Source organism: Sporothrix schenckii (assembly GCF_000961545.1).
Source record: "Sporothrix schenckii 1099-18 chromosome Unknown Cont48, whole genome shotgun sequence".
In the NCBI taxonomy this organism is placed as follows: Eukaryota; Fungi; Ascomycota; class Sordariomycetes; order Ophiostomatales; family Ophiostomataceae; genus Sporothrix; species Sporothrix schenckii.
Window position 1 is genome coordinate 84,821 of NW_015971149.1, and position 22,188 is coordinate 107,008.

The 22,188-nt window shown below is 53.5% G+C and overlaps 7 protein-coding genes across 7 annotated transcripts; 2 read left to right on the forward strand and 5 right to left on the reverse strand.

Annotated features, from left to right (window-relative positions):
- Positions 1 to 73: 73 nt before the first annotated feature.
- SPSK_01032 (lysyl-tRNA synthetase, class II) lies at positions 74 to 2,522 on the forward strand (the record flags this gene model as incomplete). Its single annotated transcript, XM_016727963.1, has 8 exons — positions 74 to 190; positions 308 to 1,482; positions 1,577 to 1,676; positions 1,755 to 1,821; positions 1,893 to 1,921; positions 1,991 to 2,053; positions 2,122 to 2,157; positions 2,238 to 2,522. 8 exons carry the CDS (start codon positions 74 to 76, stop codon positions 2,520 to 2,522), a joined length of 1,872 nt encoding a protein of 623 aa, XP_016583871.1.
- Positions 2,523 to 2,951: 429 nt separating this feature from the next.
- SPSK_01113 (cytochrome c oxidase assembly protein subunit 15) lies at positions 2,952 to 4,623 on the reverse strand (the record flags this gene model as incomplete). The annotated part of the gene is made up of 2 exons (XM_016728044.1): positions 2,952 to 4,062; positions 4,133 to 4,623. The coding sequence occupies 2 exons, from the start codon at positions 4,621 to 4,623 to the stop codon at positions 2,952 to 2,954; spliced, it is 1,602 nt and encodes a 533-aa protein (XP_016583872.1).
- Positions 4,624 to 5,791: 1,168 nt separating this feature from the next.
- Positions 5,792 to 6,880, forward strand: SPSK_01205 (uncharacterized protein; the record flags this gene model as incomplete). The annotated part of the gene is made up of 1 exon (XM_016728136.1): positions 5,792 to 6,880. One exon carries the CDS (start codon positions 5,792 to 5,794, stop codon positions 6,878 to 6,880), a length of 1,089 nt encoding a protein of 362 aa, XP_016583873.1.
- Positions 6,881 to 7,355: 475 nt separating this feature from the next.
- Positions 7,356 to 9,911, reverse strand: SPSK_01023 (uncharacterized protein; the record flags this gene model as incomplete). The annotated part of the gene is made up of 1 exon (XM_016727954.1): positions 7,356 to 9,911. The coding sequence occupies one exon, from the start codon at positions 9,909 to 9,911 to the stop codon at positions 7,356 to 7,358; it is 2,556 nt and encodes an 851-aa protein (XP_016583874.1).
- A 798-nt stretch (positions 9,912 to 10,709) lies between these two features.
- On the reverse strand, positions 10,710 to 11,984 carry SPSK_01165 (carboxy-cis,cis-muconate cyclase; the record flags this gene model as incomplete). The annotated part of the gene is made up of 3 exons (XM_016728096.1): positions 10,710 to 11,584; positions 11,652 to 11,760; positions 11,838 to 11,984. 3 exons carry the CDS (start codon positions 11,982 to 11,984, stop codon positions 10,710 to 10,712), a joined length of 1,131 nt encoding a protein of 376 aa, XP_016583875.1.
- A 1,660-nt stretch (positions 11,985 to 13,644) lies between these two features.
- On the reverse strand, positions 13,645 to 16,459 carry SPSK_01010 (CBS domain containing protein; the record flags this gene model as incomplete). Its single annotated transcript, XM_016727941.1, has 4 exons — positions 13,645 to 14,989; positions 15,067 to 15,736; positions 15,828 to 16,054; positions 16,140 to 16,459. The coding sequence occupies 4 exons, from the start codon at positions 16,457 to 16,459 to the stop codon at positions 13,645 to 13,647; spliced, it is 2,562 nt and encodes an 853-aa protein (XP_016583876.1).
- Positions 16,460 to 18,263: 1,804 nt separating this feature from the next.
- SPSK_00999 (uncharacterized protein) lies at positions 18,264 to 21,561 on the reverse strand (the record flags this gene model as incomplete). Its single annotated transcript, XM_016727931.1, has 2 exons — positions 18,264 to 20,207; positions 20,308 to 21,561. The coding sequence occupies 2 exons, from the start codon at positions 21,559 to 21,561 to the stop codon at positions 18,264 to 18,266; spliced, it is 3,198 nt and encodes a 1,065-aa protein (XP_016583877.1).
- Between the last annotated feature and the right edge of the window lie 627 nt (positions 21,562 to 22,188).

Sequence of the window (22,188 nt, forward strand, 5' to 3'; positions counted from 1 at the left end):
CAGAGAACCAATTTGGGACCAGCACGCTGCAATTTTTTTTGTCTATTTTGACACCACGAGAATTCAATTGACGATGGCCGACTCAAAGACTCTCGCGCAGGCTGCTGCACCTGCTCCCGTCGCCGAAACGCCCTCCACTCAAGCCGCTGAAGGTCCGGATCTTCACCTCGACGATGTAACCGGAGAGCGTGTATGTTTACCGAATTCGTAGGGCGTCAATCCTTGAATCCTAGCCGGCTAGGGCGCCCTCGATAGAACTCGAGCACCACGGTCGACTTGAAGAGAAACTAACACCAACTCCCTTTAGGTTTCCAAGACCGAGCTCAAGCGCAGGCAGAAGCAACGCCAGAGGGATGAGAAGAAGCAGCAAAAAGCCGCCGAAGTTGCGGCTACGGCTCCTAAGAAGACTGTCGGTCCTGTGCCCGTTGTCGAGAAGGACCTCGACCCTCGCGAGTACTACAAAATCCGCTGCCGGCAAATCGAAGGACTTCTCAAGACGAATGACCCGAACCCGTACCCGCACAAGTTCCTCGTGGATTACGACGCACACAACTTTGCCAACGAGTACAGCCATCTCAAGTCGGGTGAAGTTGATAAGTCGCGTGAAATTCGTCTAGCCGGCCGCATATTCACAACGCGCCGTGCAGGCAACAAGCTGATCTTTTATGATATTCGCACCGGTGCCGACACCAAGACAGTTGGAACACGGATCCAGGTTATGTGCCAGGCACAGTACGTCAAGGAGGGCGGCGTTCCCTTTGACAAGCAACACGTCAACTTGGCTCGCGGCGATGTTATTGGCATTGTCGGCTGGCCTGGTCGAACCTCCCCCAAGAGCCGCCTCGACAAGGGCGAGGAGGGCGAGTTGTCCGTTTTTGCCTCCGAGGTAGTGCTCCTGTCGCCTTCTTTGCACATGCTTCCCACCGAATACTATGGTTTCAAGGATTATGAGCAACGTTTCCGGTCTCGCTACCTGGACCTACTGTTCAACGACTCATCGCGCCAAATTCTCTGGACGCGCAGCAAGATGATCAAGTACATCCGTGACTTTTTTGACTCACGCGAGTTCATCGAGGTGGAAACTCCAACACTTGCCAGTATCGCAGGTGGTGCTACTGCACTTCCTTTTACTACGCACCACAACTCGCTGAACCGTGAACTGTTTATGCGTGTTGCACCAGAGCTGTACCTCAAGATGCTCATTGTCGGCGGCTTCAACAAGGTCTTTGAGCTTGGCAAGAACTTCAGGAATGAGGGAGTTGACTTGACCCACAATCCAGAGTTTACCAGCGTTGAGTTCTATGCTGCTTACTTTGATGTCTACGATGTGATGGCCATTACGGAAGAGCTTGTGTCTGGCCTCGTGAAACACCTGACTGGCTCATTCATTACCAAGTTTGTCACACAGCATGGCGAGGAATACGAGGTCAACTGGGAGGCACCATGGAAGCGTATTGACATGATTCCCGAGCTTGAGCGCATGTACGTCATGTCCGTTGGCATATCACCTGCCGTGTTTATGCCGCCATATTTTTGTTTTCAGTGAGGAGTGTCCCGAGAACTAACAGCAGCACAGTACTGGCAAGACGTTCCCGCCTGGTGACGAGCTTCACACGGACGGGACCAACCAGTTCCTCAAGGACCTTCTCAAGGAGAAGAACTTGGAATGCCCACCGGTATGTGTCACTTTTCTTTGAGGGCCTCCCCCCGCGGCAGATTAAGGCACAGCTCTTGCTAATGTTCCACTTGCGCAGCCTCTGACCAACGCTCGTATGCTCGACACTCTCTGCGGTGAATATCTCGAGACCCAGTGCATTTCTCGTACGTCTGACCAACACGTGTTTTCATAAACTTAACTTGTGCTATACCATTTTAACACTATGTGCTTTTAGCGGGCTTTATCTTGAACCACCCCCAGATGGTAAGTCATCCTGTGGAAGCTCCTGTTACTTGGTGTGCATGACTAACTGACTAACGCATAAAATTTCAGATGTCCCCCTTGGCCAAGTACCATAGAGACCGTAAGGGTCTGTGTGAGCGTTTCGAGGCATTTGTATGTTTACGGTCCCTTTCCTATGAAGTGATGCATGTGAGCCCAGACTGATTGTTGTTCGTAAATAGGTTTGCAGGAAGGAAATTGCCAACGCCTACACTGAGGTATGTACTGAATCTGACAGGCGGGATTTTATGCACCTTATGCTGACGCTGTCGCCTAGTTGAACAACCCTTTTGACCAGCGCATGCGTTTCGAAGAGCAGGCTCGCCAGAAGGCGCAGGGCGATGATGAGGCCCAGCTTGTGGATGAGAATTTCTTGCGCTCCCTGGAGTATGGTCTGCCTCCGACCGGTGGCTGGGGTCTTGGTATTGACCGTCTTGCCATGTTCATGACAAACAACTACGCTATCCGGGAGGTAATCTCGTTCCCGATGCTCAAGGAGGATAAGGTTGTGTCGACGGAGAAGTTTGCCGCCGAGGAGGTCAATGTGCATCCCATGCCCGAGGAAGGCATTGCTCACAAGTAGATATGACGGACAAAGGGACCGTTGTAAGTCACATAATTATTTTGAATTTTCTCCATCTGTCTTTTTTGACTTAGTTTTGTTCTTTCCTTTCTTTTTTTTTCCTGGAGGATGCTGGGATAGGGTGGGTTCATATGTATCCCGAGTGTCAGAACTGCGGTACGACGCAAGAGATAAACAATAGAGAAGTTAAACGCAATCGAGTAGGGGATATCAATTACTTTCTCATATATTCTCACATCAAGCACCAGCCTCACATTTTACGCCATAGTAATTGACTGTAGCGTAAAGGGACATCCTCCTTTCCCACCATAGAAATATCAGAACAGGTCTCCTTGCGTGTATGGACCAAAAAACTTGTAATTAGGTGGAGATTCTATAATTCTACAATACACACCAATTACTGGCATGTGATGGATAAGAGCGGATGCGTTACAGCCTGGGCGTGACCCGCGAGCCCATGCTTGGCTGATGCGGACCTTTTGTGGCATATTTCTGAATCAAACGCAACGTTGACTTGGGCATACGCAAGCGTTGGCCAAGAACAAGTACACCTGTCAGCAGTGCCAAGCTGCCAGCCTGGTGCGTGGCTGCGAGGTGTGTCGGCACCATGTAAATCAGCGTACAGATGCCTAGCGTAGCTTGCATCAGAACCAAGTGCACGACGCCGGTGGTACCACGTTTGGCGTTTCGGGGCAGCACGGAGGCAATGCGGCCGCTGCGCGAGAAGGCGAACAGGGCCAGGATGTAACAGAACGTTGTGGTGGCCAAGATGCGGTGGTCAAGCTGGACCAGCGAGGGGTTTTCGAGCATATTGCGCCACCACAGGTCACTGTGGTCAGGCTTGCGGCTGTAGTGAGCATCCCACAGTTCCTCGCGTGGAGGCGTGATGCCGTTGCCCATTTTGGGGAACTCGTTGTAGATGAGGCCTGCGTCCAGGCCGGCCACCACAGCACCCGACATGGCGGTGGTGAAAACAAGAGCTGTCAGTGCCGCGACGGCGAGGCGGAAGGGCCGCAGAGCCGGTAGTGCCAGTGTATTTGCCAGCTTCGCGGCAGCAGCGGGGTCGGCACGGACTCGAAGATCACGCAGGATAGACAAACCAGTCATGAGCATCCACGAGTAGCACACAAAGGCTGTAGCCAGGTGGGCCGTCAAACGGTACTGTGATACACGAGGCGGCTGCGCGCCCGGAGAAAACAGCTCATCACGCAGGCCCGAGGTCACCATCCACCAGCCAATGATTCCCTGGAAGCCAATCAGGACAGCAATGCCGAGGAGATTCCAAGCGATGCGTTTTGTGACACGGCGGCGGGCGACAAAGTAGATGGCCGGGAGGACAAACGACATGCCAATAACGCGGCCCCAGAGGCGGTGCGACCATTCCATGAAGTAGATCTTCTTGAACTCCTCAAGGGTCATGTTAGGGTTGAGGCGGGCGTATTCGGGGCTGGCGCGGTACTTGTTGAACTCTGCCTCCCAGTCCTCCTCGTTGCGGGGGATGAGGGTGCCGGTGACAGGCTTCCACTCCGTGATACTGAGACTACACAGTCTGTTAGCTGTTCTCCGTCGTTCTTCAGCCAGCACTTCAAGCAGGAGATACAAACACGTACCCGGACTCTGTTAGACGGGTCAGGCCGCCCCAGACCACAATGCCAAAGACACTGACGGCGCTGGCAATCAGCCAGATGGCAACGGACTTTGATGACGTATCTGGGAAGCTAATGGCCCCGGAAGGCGAGGTGTTGTCCTCGGTCCCCGCAGCTGGGGCGGCAATGGCGGTCTTCACTCTGGACATAGTAGAGGGATCTCGCGATGCAGGTGGGGTTTTTGGTCCGGACCGTCTTGTGGAGATTGAAAGAGGCCGCAACGAGGTCGGTATATGGCACACTCTACGAGGCGGTGCAGCGAGAGGCCGCACCGTGGCGGCGCCGCCCAGCTGGGAATGGGTTCGGATGACTGTGCTGAAGGCATTGCAGATTTTGGAGAGACGCCACGCCGGAGGCACGGTTTGCAGGGGCTTGTACCAGAATTGGCGGCAGGAGAATGCCACTCCGGGCACCTGGTAGAGCATCCTTCGCATGCCAGCCTGATAGAAAGCCATTGTGGTCGCAAAAGGCACGGGAAACGGCGTTGAAGCGACGTTGTGCCGTCTAGGAATGATGGGTACAGCGGCTTTTATCATAAGATGCGGTCGAACCCCCCCCCACAATAAAAACCCTCGGCAACACCACCTGTCGTCAATGGCACCATCTAAGACGGCTTATTTTAATCAGCGACGATTACGCGCTAATGCGGAGGATAAGCCCGGGCAGTAAGGGAAGATTCTCGTAAACTCCTACGTATTATAGTAGCAATGGTTTCGAATGGATTTTTTTTAATAGTAAAAAAAGGACTATATTAAAGTCTCTCCCTTTTTGTTGTTTGTTGTCCTTTCTGCTTTGAAAAGCCTGTCAACCCCCAAGCAATATAGTCCCGTTTTCAAGCTGCCAATTGTTATTTGGCTGCTAAGCCACATGCATGCTTCGGTTTTTGTTACTTGACTTAACAGAATATCGATATGCTTTAACGCCTACCTCGCACGTGACCTCCTCTGTAATCTTCCACTGTACGAATTATTCCAAGAATACAACTCTGTTGAGTACTGTTTTTCACAGCTTCTGGAGCGATGGACAGCTAGAGCCCATTTTACGAGGGATTATGCAAACGAGATTCTTCTTAGGACGTGGGATTTAGTCCAGTGTAAACGTGCGGATAGCAGACGTCTGAAAATTATTCCATTGTCTTTAACAGGCTTGTTTTCGTTAAGAGACTTGTGCCTTTTTTGGCTGAAAGCGGCATTGATTGGGCTACAGGCGCTAAAACTGCCACCAAAGAAGCACTGCAGCCCTGCGGGTAGGCCTGGACCAGACCAGATTGGTAGCTTATTACTTGCTTTGTCTCCCACCAGTTAATTACTTCTTGGACAAGTATATTGCGTGTGCTACTGTGGGATCCCGGACGTATCAGATTGCCGCCCTCTTTTCTACTCAATACCATCACAATCACAACCACCATCACCTTAGCACCATCGCGGTTCCCACGTCGCATCCACTGTACACGCACCCTGGACTGCCATTCTCAAACGACAGCCTCCCGATTTCTTGGCGTGCCCGGCCCGATTCGTTTGCAAAACCGGCTGACCGGTCATTTGGCGCTCGGCGACATAACCCTGACAGCACTCCGTCCTGCCTCTTCGCGTTGAACTTCTCCTCCAACCCCACACCAGTGCTATGGCTTATCCGACAGCGCCGCCTTTGTTGCTCACACGTCGCCTCTCCTCCTTCCTGCATGCGAGTCTCGAATCCCTCCAAGAACACAAGGACCAGCAGACAGCAAGCGCCACACTGCAAACTGCCCTCTTAGTCACGCCGTCTGGCAACCTGCTCGCATACGAATCGCCTCTGCCGGTGCGCACATTGCGTACACACTGCTCCGTTGCGGCATCTCTTTGGACAATTCATGCGTCGTCGTCTCCCTCTGTTGCCGTGGCCCTCGGACAGACAGCGCCCGTGACCAAACCGCCACCCGCACCTCTGTCGTCGCTTTCCCTTCTACCCTCAAGTTCCACCGGAGACATTGCCAGCCCGGTTGGAGAGGATCATGAGGAGGATCGATATCATGATGGCAGTTCTCCTGTAAGCATAGCGGCTAGCTTCAATGGCGGCGCTGTCTTCGTTGTCCAACGACTGCGCTGCGGGCTTTTGTTCGCCTGTTCGACACCGTCCCCCAGCGGTCACGGATCTCGTCCCTCGACAGCAGTCGATCCAGCGGGTACACTATCCGTGATCGATCCCACACGACCCTCACCTACGCCAAGTCACTCTACATCCACCACAGCACAGTCATCTCTGCTGCCACAGTCCACGCTTCCAAGATCGGCCCCACCACTATTGCGTGTGGCAACAGCAACATCTCAGAGCCACGCTTCAGTTTCGTCGGCATTTTCACCGTCAGACTCGCCTACGCCTATCAGCATGCCACTACAGCAGATACCCGATGGAGCTGGAAGCTTAGTTCCTGGTTCTTCCGCCCGGACCGCCGCTGCTGCCGATACTTATGAAGCTGATCCCTCCAGCAGCCATGGTCGTGACGTGGTCCAGAGCAGAGACACAGACCGCGCCGCAAATGCCGACGTGGCATCCATGACGACCACGGGGACGACGACCACAACAGTTGGTGGTGGCAGCAAAAAGGGGTCTGTCGCGGTAACCCTGGCGATTGCACGACGGCAAGTGGACGAGCTGGCGCGCCTACTGGACGAAAAGCTCGGCTCACTGTCCGTGCCGGAAGATAATATAGGCATTAACGGATTCTGCTGATGTCTGATGTTGAACTCCATGTATTTACTTGTTTTTTGTTAGCGTAAAGTTTCCCCCAGGTGAGAGAAACCAGTGGCACTGCTATAATAGATCATATTCATCGTGTAGTGAGTTTCTTTCAATTCCCATTCCTTTTCTTTTTTGTTCGGTGATTTTGCATTACAGAACAATGCGGGCCTTGCCATCTTCAGCTCTTAATTGCCTTTTAGGGAATTACCTGACCTATGAACATGCTGAATCAAAGACAACGGCAACTTACGTGAAAAGTGGTAAGTATTGAATGACTATAATGCACCGGATTCGAATTTGATTTGTTTATCTAGTTAATAATTTGCTTATTCTTGGAATTTATGATCTCGTTATATGATTGTTTGATCCGCGTATGCTGTGCATCGGAAATTTTATACGAGGAGTTGCTCTATGTCAACCGGGGCGGCATGACTACGCACCTTGGCTATGAATGTAAGCAGACTGTTTACTCAATACTAAGTCGCGTGATGCTGTCGTTGGCATCTGCCATAGCTTGGTATCCGATGCGGGTTTTCGTGTTAGAAGCGACTCGCCGGCCGCTATTCGAGCTGTTTGTGTTCACGGTACTGCCGTTGTTGCTGTTACTGTTGGGACTGCTGCTGTCGCCGCTGTTGTTGTTCCGTACCTCAAACAGCCCTATGCTTCCGATCCCACCCCCGGGACCGCTACCGCTGTCCGGGCGCAACGCATTCGATGGTGTACCTATGCTAGTCCCGCCCCAGGGAAGTGAGTCTCGTTGTAGCGGGCTTTGCATGACAGGACTGTTATGCACGCTCATGCCCGGACTCACAGCGCGACGCTTTAAGCTAACCAAGTCGAGGTCATCATCTCGGCGCCGTTTGCTGTTGATACGCCGCGTAATCTCTGCTGCACTAGGTAGCACAGGTTGTTGAAGCTGCTGCTGCTGTAATGTTTGCTGCGGTTGCATCTGCTGGTTGTCTCCGCCACCGATCGAAGATGCTGCGATCTGCCCTTGTAGCGGTGTGTCGCGCCCCGAAGAGCTGGTCGTGGTCATGGGAAATATACCACCACTGGGGAAGATGGCATTGCCACTGGCACTGTTTCCACTTGCGGACGGTGAGTCCATGGACGTGTCGTCAGGCACGCTGGACGCCGAATAGCTTCTGAGTTGGTGGGGTGGCGGAGTAGTTGCTTTCCGGCCGTGGTCAAGATTGCCAGTAGAGTGTTGCCCAATGCGGGACCAAAATGGGCGGCTGCCTCCAGCAGCGTTCTTATCGGCCTGTTGCTTTGCAATTCCAACCGAAAGGCCCAGCCCCGCTGAAGCATCCATGGACATCACATCATCTGCTAGATCATCCATGCTGTCAAACATGCTGGGGCTGGAGTTGGCAGTAGTTGTTGTCGAGCGAAGCGGCAATGGAATGGGAAGACGATGTTCCGTTTGTTCCATGTCGCTCTCAAGCAGGCGTACAACTTCCGCTTCGCGGCGAAAGTCGGCCTCTGCTGGGGCGCTTTCTTCCGCAAGGGCTGCTCGAATGCGTGCAAAGCCCTTTGTTTTCGGCTGCCTTTTGTCAGTCCATGAAATCGCACATAATCGGGCGAAATACGTAAAATAGAAAGGCATGCTCACAAGAAGGTTTCCTCGCCGGGTCACTGCACGACGGACAACACCACGGTGAGGCCCCAAAATTTCGCCCGAGTCCATATTTGCTTTGTGGTTGTCGTCACTTTCGCTGCCCGAGATGTTCAGCTGGTTAGCTGCCCAACTAATACTCTCGCGCCGTGGGTGTTGCTGATGCAGCGCCTGGCTGTCGCGTCCCAAGACAAAGCCAGACGGTGGTGATTTCGACATGGTGCTTGCCCCAGCACCAGACGTTGTAGGCGCGGATGGGACGGCATTGGAGCTGAACCCCATCCCAAGCGGCCCGCGCGCTTTACGCTTGGGCTGTTTTCGAGGACGCTGGCGGTGTGTAAAAGAGAGAAGACTGTTCATGGCAGGGGAGCTGGGCATCCACGGCATGGAAATTTGTGGGCCACCTATGTGCGTACTGCTGGTCTTGCTAACCTGTGGTGTTGTGATAAAAGGCTCGTCTGTGTCTTCGTCCATATCCTCGTCTTCGTCAGAACTCGACGAGGACTCCGAGCATGCTGCGACGTTGACGCTTCCTATTGAACTGGAGGGGTATACCTTGTCTTGGCTTCGTCCCATCATTGACCATAGTGATGTTGATGATTCAGTCGCACCGACATAGTCGTTGGGTTTACGTCCAGGAATATTCATGGCGACATAACCACCTCCAATGCCGCCAGAAACAGGCGACGAACCTGACGACTGTTCAGCAAGAGTAGAATGGTGCAGGCTCGTAGCCGCCCTCGAAAAGTCGAGGCCCCGGGACCGGCGGGGTAAAATATTGTTTGGCGATGCATATATCTGTGATGGGTCGAGTTTGGGTGAAAGGGGTATGGGTTTGGACATGTATGTCGGTTGGTTGTGGTAAGGGTGGTGTTGGTGAAGCTGCTGGTGCAGCAGGTATGCACCACTGGCAGCCGAAACAGGGGTGGATGGGGGCTGAGGGTCCACGTCTTTGGAATGGGGGAGAGTTGCATCTGGTTCTTGTTGTTCTTGTTGTTCTTGTTGTTGTTGTTGTTGTTGTCGTTGCTGCTGCTGCTGCTGCTGTTGTTCCTGGAGATGCTGCGGGTGTGACAAGAGCGTGTTGTCGGCTGGCATATGAACAGCCATGCTTCGGCCTTGGAAAGAAGCCGCTTGTCGTCGCGGTGTCACGGGGAAGGCATCGTTGCTAGAACTGCCTATCGAGCTGTCATCTTTGCACGTCGGACGATCGGAGGTGCCGAGCAGCAGCGGCGACGGGGACAATCGGCTGCGGCATGGTGTGCTGCTGCCACCATCAGACAATGCCCTTGTTTTCATCAAGGGCGACGGGGGAAACGCCGCACCTAATGTGCGAGCGGCTACCACACCGGTTCGAAACTGGTCGGCGTCTTTAGTATCATCCAGCACGGCTAAGTCATCGCATTCCATGGCAGGCGCGGGCGTGTCAACGCCTCAGGCTGAAAGCTGAAAGGTCGGCCAGCGGTCGAAGGAGAGGCACCTTAGGGGACCAATGGTATGACCCGGCTGCAAGGTCGAATCATTGGAGAAGAACGAGAAAGGAGATGCGGAATGGTAACGATGGTGATGCGAGAAGGGTGCAGAAAGGCTGTCGGCGTATTGTCGGGTGGGGGGCGAGGGAGAAGACGTGAGGCGGTGTCGTTGATGTTGTTTGTTGATTCGCCTTACGACCGGAAGGAAGGAGGAAGAGAGAGTTTCAAAAGACTGGATGAGGGCGGCGGGTGTGTTGGATCGGAAAGAGGATCTGTTCGGGGTCAGCTGCCTATGTAAAGGCAATAAGTCGTGGGAGCGGACGTAGTGGAAGTGGGATACAAGATAATAAAGAGCTGGATGGTTGGGTTTGATGGAGACCAATAGACGGACGCAGCCGCTGGCTTAACTGCTTCCTGGAGCAGCAACGCTGCAAGTCTGCAACATACACTGCTTGCTGACCACCCGATATGGAGGCGCTCCGCTAACCAGACTTAGCGTTATCACCTTGACGCAATATCCACGTGATAAAACTGCCAGCGGTCTACTTTATGGGGGAGGCTACGCCGTTTGTCCAGCTAAGAGTAGTGACGTCGTATTAATTGGCCAGAGACGGATCTCGCGGATTTCGTCGCCTTTGTGTGATAGGAATACAGCGAACCACCTCCGCTATTTGATACCGCCTGAGAGTGCCGAATGGCTCTTCATGATCAGCGGGCCCTTCTATCGTTTTATGTCTTAATCATACCAGATGGCGTTCATGCCGAACCCCGGCTCAGGGATCCGCACGCGCACCACACGCGCAAGATGTTCATCCTTCCAACGGTACATTTCCACCCAGCCCTCCTGGTCGTCCGTTAGTGCAAGCCACTCGTCGGAGAAGTCGCACGGCGCCACGGCATTGGAGTGGCCACCGCTCGTCGGCGTCGGGTTGAGGCAGAGTTGCGTTTCGATGCTGCCGCAGTCGCGCAAGCGAAAGGCCGCAATGTACCCTGTTAGGTCAAAACTATTGGCCCGTGCAGTTGCGAAAAGGTAACGGCCTGTGCGATCGAGCGCACACACGTCGCTCCGGTACAAGCCCTTGCCCGTGGCACGGTCGTACTTCTCGATGCCTGGGGGGATCAGGGGGAACGAGTGATGCGTGTACACGGGCATGTGCGACTGCGGGTCAATGACGTACTCGCACAGTCGGTTGCCCGCCTCCATGAGCGCGTATAGGTACTGGCCCGAGGGATGCATGGCCACCCAGCGGGGATGATCGCCAGGCGCAGGGGCATCGACACTGCCCACGAGCTCGACTTGGCCGTCGTCGCCGGCCTGGGTCGACTGAGCTGCGCCAGCCTTTTTGCGATGCACCCACAACTTGTTGGCGGACAAGTCGGCCGAGTACAGGTACGTCTCAGTCGGGTCAAAGACCATCCCGTGAATACCCGTGCCCGGTTGGTACTCGTAGTTCTGTATGTTCTCGGCAAGACTGCCGGATGGCCCCACGGTGAAGACATTTCCAAAGCCTGCATGTTTGTAGAATGGATTGCAGTACACGGCGTATGGCGGCTTCTTGGCGGGCAGCAGGAAGATGGCACGGGTGTTGGTCGCAGCGGAGTTTGCCTCAGCTTTGTGTGTCAGTGGGAAAGTTGCATGAATATGCGCATTGGGAGCGATGTCTCAGGGACGACTCACGGTCGCCTCCTATGGGGTGAGATGCTTCGTGCAAAATCTCTGTCGGGCTCTTGACGGCGAAGCTGGACCACTTCTTCATGGCCGAACCGTACAAATTCTTCTTCGAATGCTGGAACGGGTAGACGGGAGCCGTCAACAAGGGGACTCGAGTAGGACACCATGGGTTGACAGCCGCCAGCTACTTACATCAAATGCCATCCACGATATTGGCTCATCATGAGGGATCTCGGTTCTCTTCACCAGCTTTAGCTCCAGCGCCTCATCGTCGAACTGGACCGTGAATATGGCACCAGGAGGTGTCCAGGTTCCGATCATCAAGTGGTGCAGAGGCATGTTGGGGGCAGAGAGGCAACAGTTGTTTCGTAATGGGGGTTTGTATTTGATGGTCGCCTGGGCGATTTCGAATGCACGAGTTCTTAATCGGACTGGCCAGTGTACATAAAAAGAGACGTCGTTCGCGTTCAATATTCTCCTCACAACGTGGGTGAAACGGCCGTGGAACCGACAGCCATCATATTGCCTTGCACATCCGCTTTCGCTTCCGATGGCGGTCGTTGGTTCGCAGTGCGCTCAAGTCCCTCGGACCTAGTGCTGTTTGGTACCTTGCGGTGGGGTGTGAAATTGCGTCCGATCCGGTTCTGGAACTTATATAGTAGACATAGGTTGGCTCACTGGGCTTAACGATTAACCCCGAGTTGTGATGATATCCGTTACCACAATTTATAACTCGCCAAATATTAGCTTTCACGCCATTAAGGGGTGGAGACTGGTGGGCAATTGGCGGCAGTCGTCTCGGCAGGGAAATTTTGTGACAGACCAATTGGTGTTGTATGGCGGGCCAGCGCTGGCTGGGGTCTTCCTCTGCAACCTCCTCGAAGATTGACGTATTTCGGATGAAAACTTATCCAGTGACATAAGTTTTCCTTTTTATTTCCTTCTATTTGCAATGTTGTGCAGAAGGGATCTCGTACCGGTCAGTTGACGTAATATCCTGCGATGAGCTAACAAACAATACTGGATGGCTTTTTCCAGCCGGCAACAGGTTCTTACTCCGTAATATCTTATTCTTTTTATAGAGACGTAATGAATGACTGCTCCTTGCTTATAAGCTACGAGTGGTGCTATTCAAAATGTTTGGGCGGACCGCAGACGATACAGCCTCATGTGGCAGGTTGGCTGGGTCACCACTTTTCTCACAGCGAAAAAAGGCCAGCCAAAACAAAGAGCATCACAGGGACCTTTCTTCTCTTCCTGTCCCCACACCGCCTGAGGGCAAAGTTTATCCCGGCTAGCATTTCAACCCAGAGCCCTCAACGGCCACGCCCCCATCTTGGCCCACCCGGGGGCGTGATCAAAATATCTACATTGCCCTGTGCTAGGTCACTTTGCCCAGCCAGTCGCCATGCTTGGTGCTTGCCCGTTTGGACACCTCCAAGAGACGGACAATGCGATCAGTGCGAGAGAATGTTGGAAAGTTAGTGCTGAAGACATTTTGTATCGGCAGCCGTGCTGCGTGAGGTTCCTTTGATGGCCTTTCTCAATTTTATTAAGTGCACCTATCTTTCTCCACCCCCTTGTCCTATTCTGCCATTGCACGCCATTACTTTTCATATCATCAACAGCACCGACGATACTCATGCCAAAAAACCTCTACGCCATCCGCTCGTTGACTTAACAACGGCTTCACGTTGAATGTCTTCCAGACGAAATGTCCAACCGTCAACGCGAGCGAGCCTAATACCCCATCGTCAAGGGAATATAAAACCATCCTATATTTCCAAAATAACGCCTGAGGCAACTAACGTTGCTAATGAAATAGTGTATGGTTGGACATTGTAAATCTGTACACAGATAGCTACAGCTATCCACATATTTCCTAATATCGTGAAACCTCCGTCTTGTCGTTCCGGCTGTTCTTCCACATTTCTCTCAGCAAAGAATATCCTCCAAAGATCCAAATTCAGCGTACATTTAAAGAATTGCCATGCTTTTTTCACTTTGTGTTTTTCCTCTTCTTGCGGCGGGTCTTCTTTTTGGGACGGTCACTGGCATCGGCCGCGGCAACGGAATCGCTTTCTTGGCCTTCAGTGCCGTCAATTTGGCTGCTGCTCGGTGTTGAAATATGGGCGGAAGCTTCCGCGGACTGAGCCGCAAACAGTGCTGTTTCAAGATCCCTTTTCTTGACTGTCTTATCTTCCACCTCGGAAACATGAGTGTTGCGTGTCACGGGGCTTTGGAAACCACTTAGAGGACTGCGCCGTTGAATAACGCTGCTGGCAGTGCCAACCACGGCCTCGTCGTCGTCTTCAGCCGAACTGGTCGTTTCCAGAATGACTTTGCGGATACCCCTCGTCTCAATCACATTCTCCGTGATGCTGCCACTGCGCACAAGCGATCGTCGTGAGATAGGTGTGTTGATGTCCGCCACTACGATGCTGCGGTTTGGACTGCTCTCGGAGCTGGGGTGTGCACTCTCGCCAAAAACAGAGGTCTTGCTAGCGCCGACATCGAGGTTGATATTACCACCGCCACGGTCCAAGTTGATGATAACATTTTGCTTCCCAGAGTCTCTATTAGTAACGCTCTCACCACTGCGCGTTCCAATTTCAATGGCCGGAGTATCGATGGCATCGGTGTACAAGCCGTCATTTGTATAGTCGTCGTTTCTCTCTGTATCAGGCTTTTGGAACACAATTCGGGTAGTGCCGTAATCTTGCACGGGTGTCCGGGAGCTTGCTTGGGTATCCTTGCCGTTTGATACCTTCGGTGACAAAAGCAGAGTGGTCTCTCCTGCGTCTTCGTCGTCCGTCTCGTCGTCAATGTGCGGGCTTTCCAAATCATCTGCAACGAGAACTGGCTCAAGGAGGGCTTGGTGCCCAGCATGCGAATGGCCCTGTTTGATTTTTACCGTTGTTGACCGGGTATTCTTCGGATTGTTAGCCCGATTAGACGGGCCTAGATGACGTAGGTGCTGCCACATTTCGTCGATGTTGGCTCGGACCGGGACCGTAGACTTTGTCAGGCGGCCATCGGCACCCGCTGAACAGCGCCGCATCATGACAGTCGTGGTTTTCGGGCTTGTCGACAAGGCACGAGCAGCGGTATTTGTCTTTGATAAAGCACGCAGAACCGGAATGGTTTGCTGTTGCAACGACGGCTCAGCCTCGCCATTGTTGTCTTCGTCTTCATCGGCTACTCTCGTAGCCGCCGTCGATGCCGTCGCACCGAACTCGGAAGCTAAAGATCGGTGGCGAGTCGGCCGGGCTCTGGGCGCCGGTTGAAGACGGCGGATGGCCTTGTGGACGTCGATATAAACGTCCGATTCGTCGATGATCTCTCTTTTCCAAGGATTAGTGTGTGATGTACGACGCATAGGCAAGGCAAGGATAAAGATTAACAAGTAACGAAAACATACTCTCCAATCAACTCTTCGATAACATCCTCCAGAGTGACAACACCCAGCGCACCATGGTCTTCACCAGGATACTGAGATACGAGTACCATGTGCGATTTGCCTTCTTGGAAAAAGTTAACAATATCAAGGCAGCTTGTTTCAGGACGGGTTTCGGGGAGTGTGGCGAGAGGAAATTCGCTGACACGAATTTTGTCGTCCGGATCGTACGTAATTAGAATCTTGACAAGCAGCATGCCAACAAAATTGGTTGGGTTGAATGGCTCGTGAATCGGAATGCGGGAGTAACCAGCAGAGAGAATCATGTCCATCATTTTCTCGTCCAGGATGGTATCTTCGGACATGGTAAACACATCCTCCATGGGCGTCATGACATTAGAAACAGGCTTCTCTTTGAGGTCAAGGACAGCACTGATAATTGTCACTTCGTCTTGGTTCAGACGCTCCGACACCTCGCCTAGGGATCGATGAAGCGTCACGAGCGTTTTCAGACCGCTTTTCTTGTAAACGGTGCCGTGGTCCTCGCCAAGCGCATGATCGAGAACTTTAGCTGTGGGCCATGCAATGGGAGCCAAAAGCCACATCAAAGCAAGGACCGGCTTAGCCATGATACCGCCGATTTGCAGGCCATAACGGACACAGATCGATTGGGGTAGGACCTCGCCGAACACAACTATGTTGCAGATATGTCAGTACAAATATCGACTCTAAACGCACAGGGATGTTGGGGGACAGCAAGATTTTCCAATCAGAGCTTCTCTTACCGATCAGGAGTGTACTGCCAACCACGGCAGCTACGCCGCCGCCGAGGCAGCGATCCAGCACAACAGGGAGAGTCTCGTTGACAATGACGTTGGAGAGGAGCAATGTCACCAGCACCCAGTGCTTGCCGCGTTTTAGGAGATCGTCGACTCGCTTTGCGTTCTTTTGTTGAGGATCGGTATCATCACGGGAGAGCACTTGTAAATAGATGCTGTCTTGGCCCATCAATCTGCGAAGGCGAAATAGATGACCTGATTAGATGTTGCCCACAATAAACCATAACAAAACAAAGAAGAGCAAGCGCTTTTTCTTACGCAATTGTTAGTCCAGCGAAGGCGCCGCCAAGCAAAACAAGAACAGCCGACGCGACATAGAGCACCCATAAACTGGCACCGCTTGCATCAGGGTCGTCCTCGTCGAGGTGCTGCGAAGGCCAAAAGGCAGCACTTCGCTTGCTCACGGCATCGGAAGCAGAGAGCGGCGCGGCCGACACGGTTCCGGCAGGCAGAGACGTGAATATGATACGCGACAAGCCACGCACGAGTGTTCGTGCGGTGCCAAAACCATTGAAGGCATGGCCGCTTGCAGGACGCACGTTGTGACCGAATTGACGTCGTTGGGAAGAGGATGCCATGAGCGCGTACGAGTCTTTCGGGAAAGTTCACAGACGAGAAGAGCGCGAGGGAGGTGAGGCTCGTAGTAGTTGTGGGCAAGGCGAATCCAACTGTCGGACGAGGACGGAGGTTGTCGAGGGAGTTGAAACGGAGACCGAATCGCGAAAGGCGAGAAGCTTAAAGTCCACCGATTTGGACCCGCCTTCAAGGACAGGATTGTTTGCGAGGGAGCGCCCGCGGCACACAATTCGAGGCTTGAAATCAGGAGGGGCTGGATAATTTTAATCAACACGGGTGATTCGACCGCCGTTGTGCCGTCAGAATCGGGTCATGCTTGCGGCTTGCTTGAAGTGACAAGAGACGAAAATAATCGCTCGTTAGAAAACGAGCAAAAAGTACGCAGGCGAGAATATGCACTTACGACGATGAACTAGGAAACAGCGAGCCTTACGCTGGAATGAAGAGAGCACGCCCACACCTGCTGTTTTAGTACGATTTCATTCGCTGATCTTCTACAGAAGCATTAGCGTCAGGAAAAATGGCGCCTATAATGTTTCGTGAACCATTGCTGCAGTCAGACACTGGGACCAACTTCCGGCGTTAAAGGGCTCTCTATTTTGCCAGTAGGCCTAGTGGTCGAGTTCTATAATAAGTCAGCCAATACTCCGCATTACTTTTGTTGTCGTGCCGCCTCAATGGGAGAAGCATGTGCCAATGCCATCGAAGCATTTACAATAATATATCAACAGCTGAGAAATGTAGTATATACATCGCGACGGAAGGTGCTACAAATTATATATACATCTCGCGCCATGATGGTGTTCCGCAGAATGGAAAATCAAGCCGCGATGCAAACTGGGACGACATACGTCCCAGCTATCGAGTCTCCGCCGACTCCTTTCGCATAACGCACAATGTCTTCCCCGGAAAGGGAAGCATAGACCGTCTCGGGATCTACCGTTGCTATTCCGGGAGAAGACGTCTAACAGACTTGATCTCTACGACATATACTTTTGTATTAAGCCGGAAATGCTGATGCGGGAACAAAATATGATACGAAAGGGGAAATCTTTACATCGCTGATTTGCAGCGCTACCAGGGGCTGAATCGGCTATTGCCTTTGCCTACGGACCTTTAGAGACTGTCAGATATCCTTTCCCCCCCTCTACCGAGTGCCATTGAGCGCCTGTTGATGTCCTGCAGGGTCCCAAAGCGCTTCTCGGCGATGTAATTACACGCGCAAGCTCTAAGGTGGCCGGTGTCGGGCGTGGTTCCTTCGAGAACCTCTCGCTCTACTGCGGCTACGGGATGCATCGGTTTCATTGACCCTTGCAGATGGCTGTAAGTTGCTTAGATTTTGTGCGGTTGAAGCACAAGACCGCCGACATTTCGACTGTGGACGCGTAACGCCTATTTGCTAAGGCTGCTATGGTGTACAAAGGGCTGGTACTTGGGTTTTTGGAGTGCGCCGTGTTTAAACTACTTATGCGAAGGAGTCGAAGCATTTATATCTACTAAAATGCCGGCGGAACATTACATCTCAGCTGACGCAGAGGCCTCGCCGACGACATCACAACTGGCTGTATCACGGAGAGTGAGCAAGAGACGGAGGAACCACAAAATGGGGTTCCGATTCGTACTTGCAAAGACGTATAGTGTCTTAAGTCCTCGCGTACATCTCGGCTCACCTCTCTTTGGACACACGCAGCAGCTGAGTTTTAACTGCAGGTCCCTTAGATACAAAACGCCCGCTCTCTCACTCTCTCTGTCTGTGTCTTTGTCTCTTTTTATTTGTATCGGTCACAGCTCGGGGAGTGGCGGACCTCAAAAGCCCTTTGACGCTGAAAACCAGTGATCCCAGTCAATGTTTGGCTCAACGTCCACGTCGATCTCAAGGTCATCGTCAAACATCAGGGGTGTTTTCTTAACAAAGTTGCTTGAAGCGGTACTGTCCTGCGCAATAGAATTGCCGGTTGATTCTGTGGTACCCCAGATCTGCCAGGGATCGAAGTTGTTCCAAAGCGGGCCGGAGCTGCCAAGATCCTGTTTATTCCCAACGGGAGCAGCAAACTGTTCTCGTGGATAGTGCTGCTGTTGCTGCTGAGGCGTCTGACCAGCGGTGTTTAGTATGAATGCGTCCACACTATTGGGGGCCGGGAAGCTGACGCTCGCGTACTCGGCCTCGGATAGGTCTCCAAAGTTGCGCAGACCTCTTATAGACGATTCACTCGAGACATGACCTGACGAGGGCACGCCACTCTGAAAATCGGGTGTGTTTAAAGTGTTGCTGGATGTTATATCAGTGCCCGCAGCCGCAGCGGGCGATTTGGAAGTGGACAATGCTTGAGAAGCATCGGCCCCGCCCTCTAGCCCGACGAGGCGCCGCCAACGGACTCGAAAGGCATCCACGGCACCTGGGTTGGAAAGTGGCCGGCTGCGACCATCAGCGACGGCGATGTCATAGGCAATCTCCAACGACCGTGCTGCTCGAGTGTCGGCACGTAGTCGCGTAAGTTCCGACGCACGATGACGGCGAGCACGAGCCAATAGCCGCCGCAAGGGCAACCAAAAAAATTGTGTACTGCTGTCCGTGCTGGTGTTGCTCTTGTTGCTTTTGCTACTTTTATTCGAGTTGGTAGTGCTAGCACCCCCAGAACTAGCAGCCCCAATACTTGCGGCACGGGAATCAACAGGCCGGGCTGGTCCTTGAGGTTCCGCTAGCTGGTGTAGTTGTTGCTGTTGCTGTTGCTGTTGCTGCTTTAAAGCAGAAGATGGGGGGGCTGGAATCAGGTGGGGCCCATGCAGAGCCACCCAGGCACGCTCGACGGCAGGGTCCCATGGCCGGCGCCCTGTTTCTATTAGTAAATAGGCAATTGTATGCCACTGTGTATATGTTTCACAAAGCCAGCGCCAGCGACGGCATGCACGCTCCGACTTGAGTGCATCGTTGTACTCGGCGACTTCAATGGCCGACGAGAGCAATCGTATACGCAGATCTTCATTTTCTCTGGGGCTGGCGCCGTCCGAGTCCTTCCTCTCGTGGATCAGCCTCGGAAGGTTCAAAATAAGCGTCATCTTTGCCAAGAAGAGACGGGTGATGGTAATACTAGTCCAGTAGATGACGCTTGTTGTGTCTGGCGAGTGGCGCAGGTACACAGATTCCAGTTTCTGGTAGACTTCGTCGAGCATGCGGTTCTGCTCATCAAGCAACTCGTCGCCCCGCGGACCGTTCTCCTTGGATGCGGCGGCGGCAGACGCCATCATGCGCTGGGCAAGGCGTGTCACCTCAAAATTCAGCAGTGCATAGGTTACGTCGGTCAGCTCGTCGCGCACGGCTGGGGGGTCCGTGACGTCAGAGTCTTGACTGATGTCGTTGTCGCTAATGTTTAGAGGCAGCCGCGTATCAAAGTCGTTTGGTGAAATGGTCAAGTCAGTGCCCTGGTCCTCGGCTGAGCGAACGTCAATGGCACAGACGGTCCACCAAACGCGCCGACGGATTTCAACTTCGTAAGCAGAAAGAGACCCGCCAAAGTTGCAGCCATCACGGTGCAGACCCAAACCCTTTGCCATGCGGATGACAAGGCCTGTCATCATCCAGACGAAGCGCGGGCTATCATAGCGGCGGCACAACATCAGGAAGATAACCAGGGCTTGCACAATTTCCAAGTCGAAGCTGTCCAGGAAATTGGCCTTTGCCAGCGACAGCTCCAGACCCATCCGGTACTTGAGACTCAACTCTTTGCTCGTCATGGCGAAATTCTTAACGACCTAGAAAAGAAGACAAGATATGGCTGTTAGATTGAGGGAATGGACAACAAGTTAAATGGGCTTGTGGAAGTTGTTTCGGAAGGTCCGCTATGAAACTCACATCTTCGTCTTCCATAGACACAATGGCAGCGTAGTAGATTGCAAACATCAGAGCCTCTGTAGCAGGCGAGAGCTTTGGGTACCCAGACTGTTGCTCGATGGAGGCTGTGGTGTCACCGAGCAGACCTGCAACGATCTTGTTAATGGTGGGCACATGCACAACCTGGCCAAGCATATTGACATTAACAATATAGACCTGGAAAAGGAAGGGAATTTGCGATGGCAGCGGCCGGTAGTGTGATGCATCGCCGAGAGGCGGTTGCAGGTTGTGTCCAAAGAGAAAAGCGCCGCGGTCGGCGGCCGTCCGCAATGCCGTGTCCATTGTGGCATACATGGCATTCGCAGCGCCGGCTGGGCTGAAAGGCTGGTGGCCGTCGTGGGCACCATCCTCATCCACGTCCGAGTCGTCATCCGTGGAGTAGTAGCCGTGCTCGCCATCGGCGAGGTTGCCCGTTTCGGCACGCAGCACGTCGAGTTCGTCAGTGATTCGAGACCAAAAGCCACTGCTGACATAGCGCCTGCGGTTGGAGGCGTCTTCGTCGAGGATCAGGCGCCCGAAGCGCTCCTGGATAGGGACCGTGCCAAAAGCGGCGGCAGGCGGAGAGGAGGCGGTGGTGGCACTGGTTGTGGGAGCAGTTGGTGTGGCAGTGGTGTTTGCAGGCGGGGCGGGGCCCAGAGCGGGCATCTGTGACGATGGCGAGCCGGAAGAGCTGCTGAGATCTCGCACAAGTGCCTCAAGCTGTTTCAACCGACCCAAGACCGCACTGACATCCGCCGGGTTGGCCGGGTCCGGATTGCCAAGAGGGCTTCCAGTCGGGAGCGTAGACGGCAGGTATGCAGCATTCGGACGAGGGCTCTGCGAGGATGATTCTGCGACCGGCAGGTGCCCATGCTCCGTTTGCCGTAACTGTAGTTGCTGCTGTTGCTGTTGCTGTTGCTGTTGCCGTTGCTGCTGCTGCTTCAGGCGGCGGGCCCAGCGTGGCGGCCGCTCCATCGACGGCAAGACACATGGGATGTCTGCGCGACGACAGTTGGAGCAGGGCGACAGCTTGTCGCAGCGCACCTTGCGTTGGCGGCATGTGACACAGCTGCGTGGCTTGGCGACCGTATTTGCAGGAGCATTCGAAGCCACAGGTGGAGTCGCGTGTTTCTCGGCCTCCGAAATTGGCGCGGGTGCGCCTGTTGTGGCCGCAGACATTGTAGCGGCCGCAATCGAGCCGACTCTGTCTCGGTCAAAACCGGCTGGGGTCGTCATACATAAGGCTGAGCGGGGTTTCGTGAAGATGTGCTATCAGGGGCGTCTGGGTGAACCGAAATACCGTCGTGCTCATCGACTGCGACCGAGGACGTTCGAAGTTGTGGTTGTCGTCTCGGAAGACTGCCGTGTGGTGTCCGTAGATGTCGTCTGAGATAAGCTGGCCCTATGCGGGGCTGCTTTTGGCGGTGGGGCTATGCCGGCCTTGCGCTTTTACTTCAGGGGTGACGTCGGGGAATCGCATTCCTTGTTTTTCCTATTACATGCGAGGTTCTCAGTAGCTGTCTCGTTATGCAAATGGTCTCCCGTTGAATTCACGAGGACCTGCGCTCTCCGTTTCAGCGCCTGTCGCAAAACAGAGGGCGCTGGCGATGAACTCATTGTGACGCCTGTCCTTTCAGGATCAGGCGGGCCAATTTTGGCCCGCCCGCGTCTTTCTCGGTCACACAGAGCCGGATCAATGCGCCACGACTTCCAAGTGTGCAAAAGCTCTCTCGACAAGTTGACCCGGCTCAACCATCCTCTCAGCCTTGCACGCTCCAAGAACAAGAGCACTCGTCCGACAATTGGGTAATGTCGTCGCAATGCAAGTTTTGACAAAGTCAACAACGTCAGTCGGGTACAATA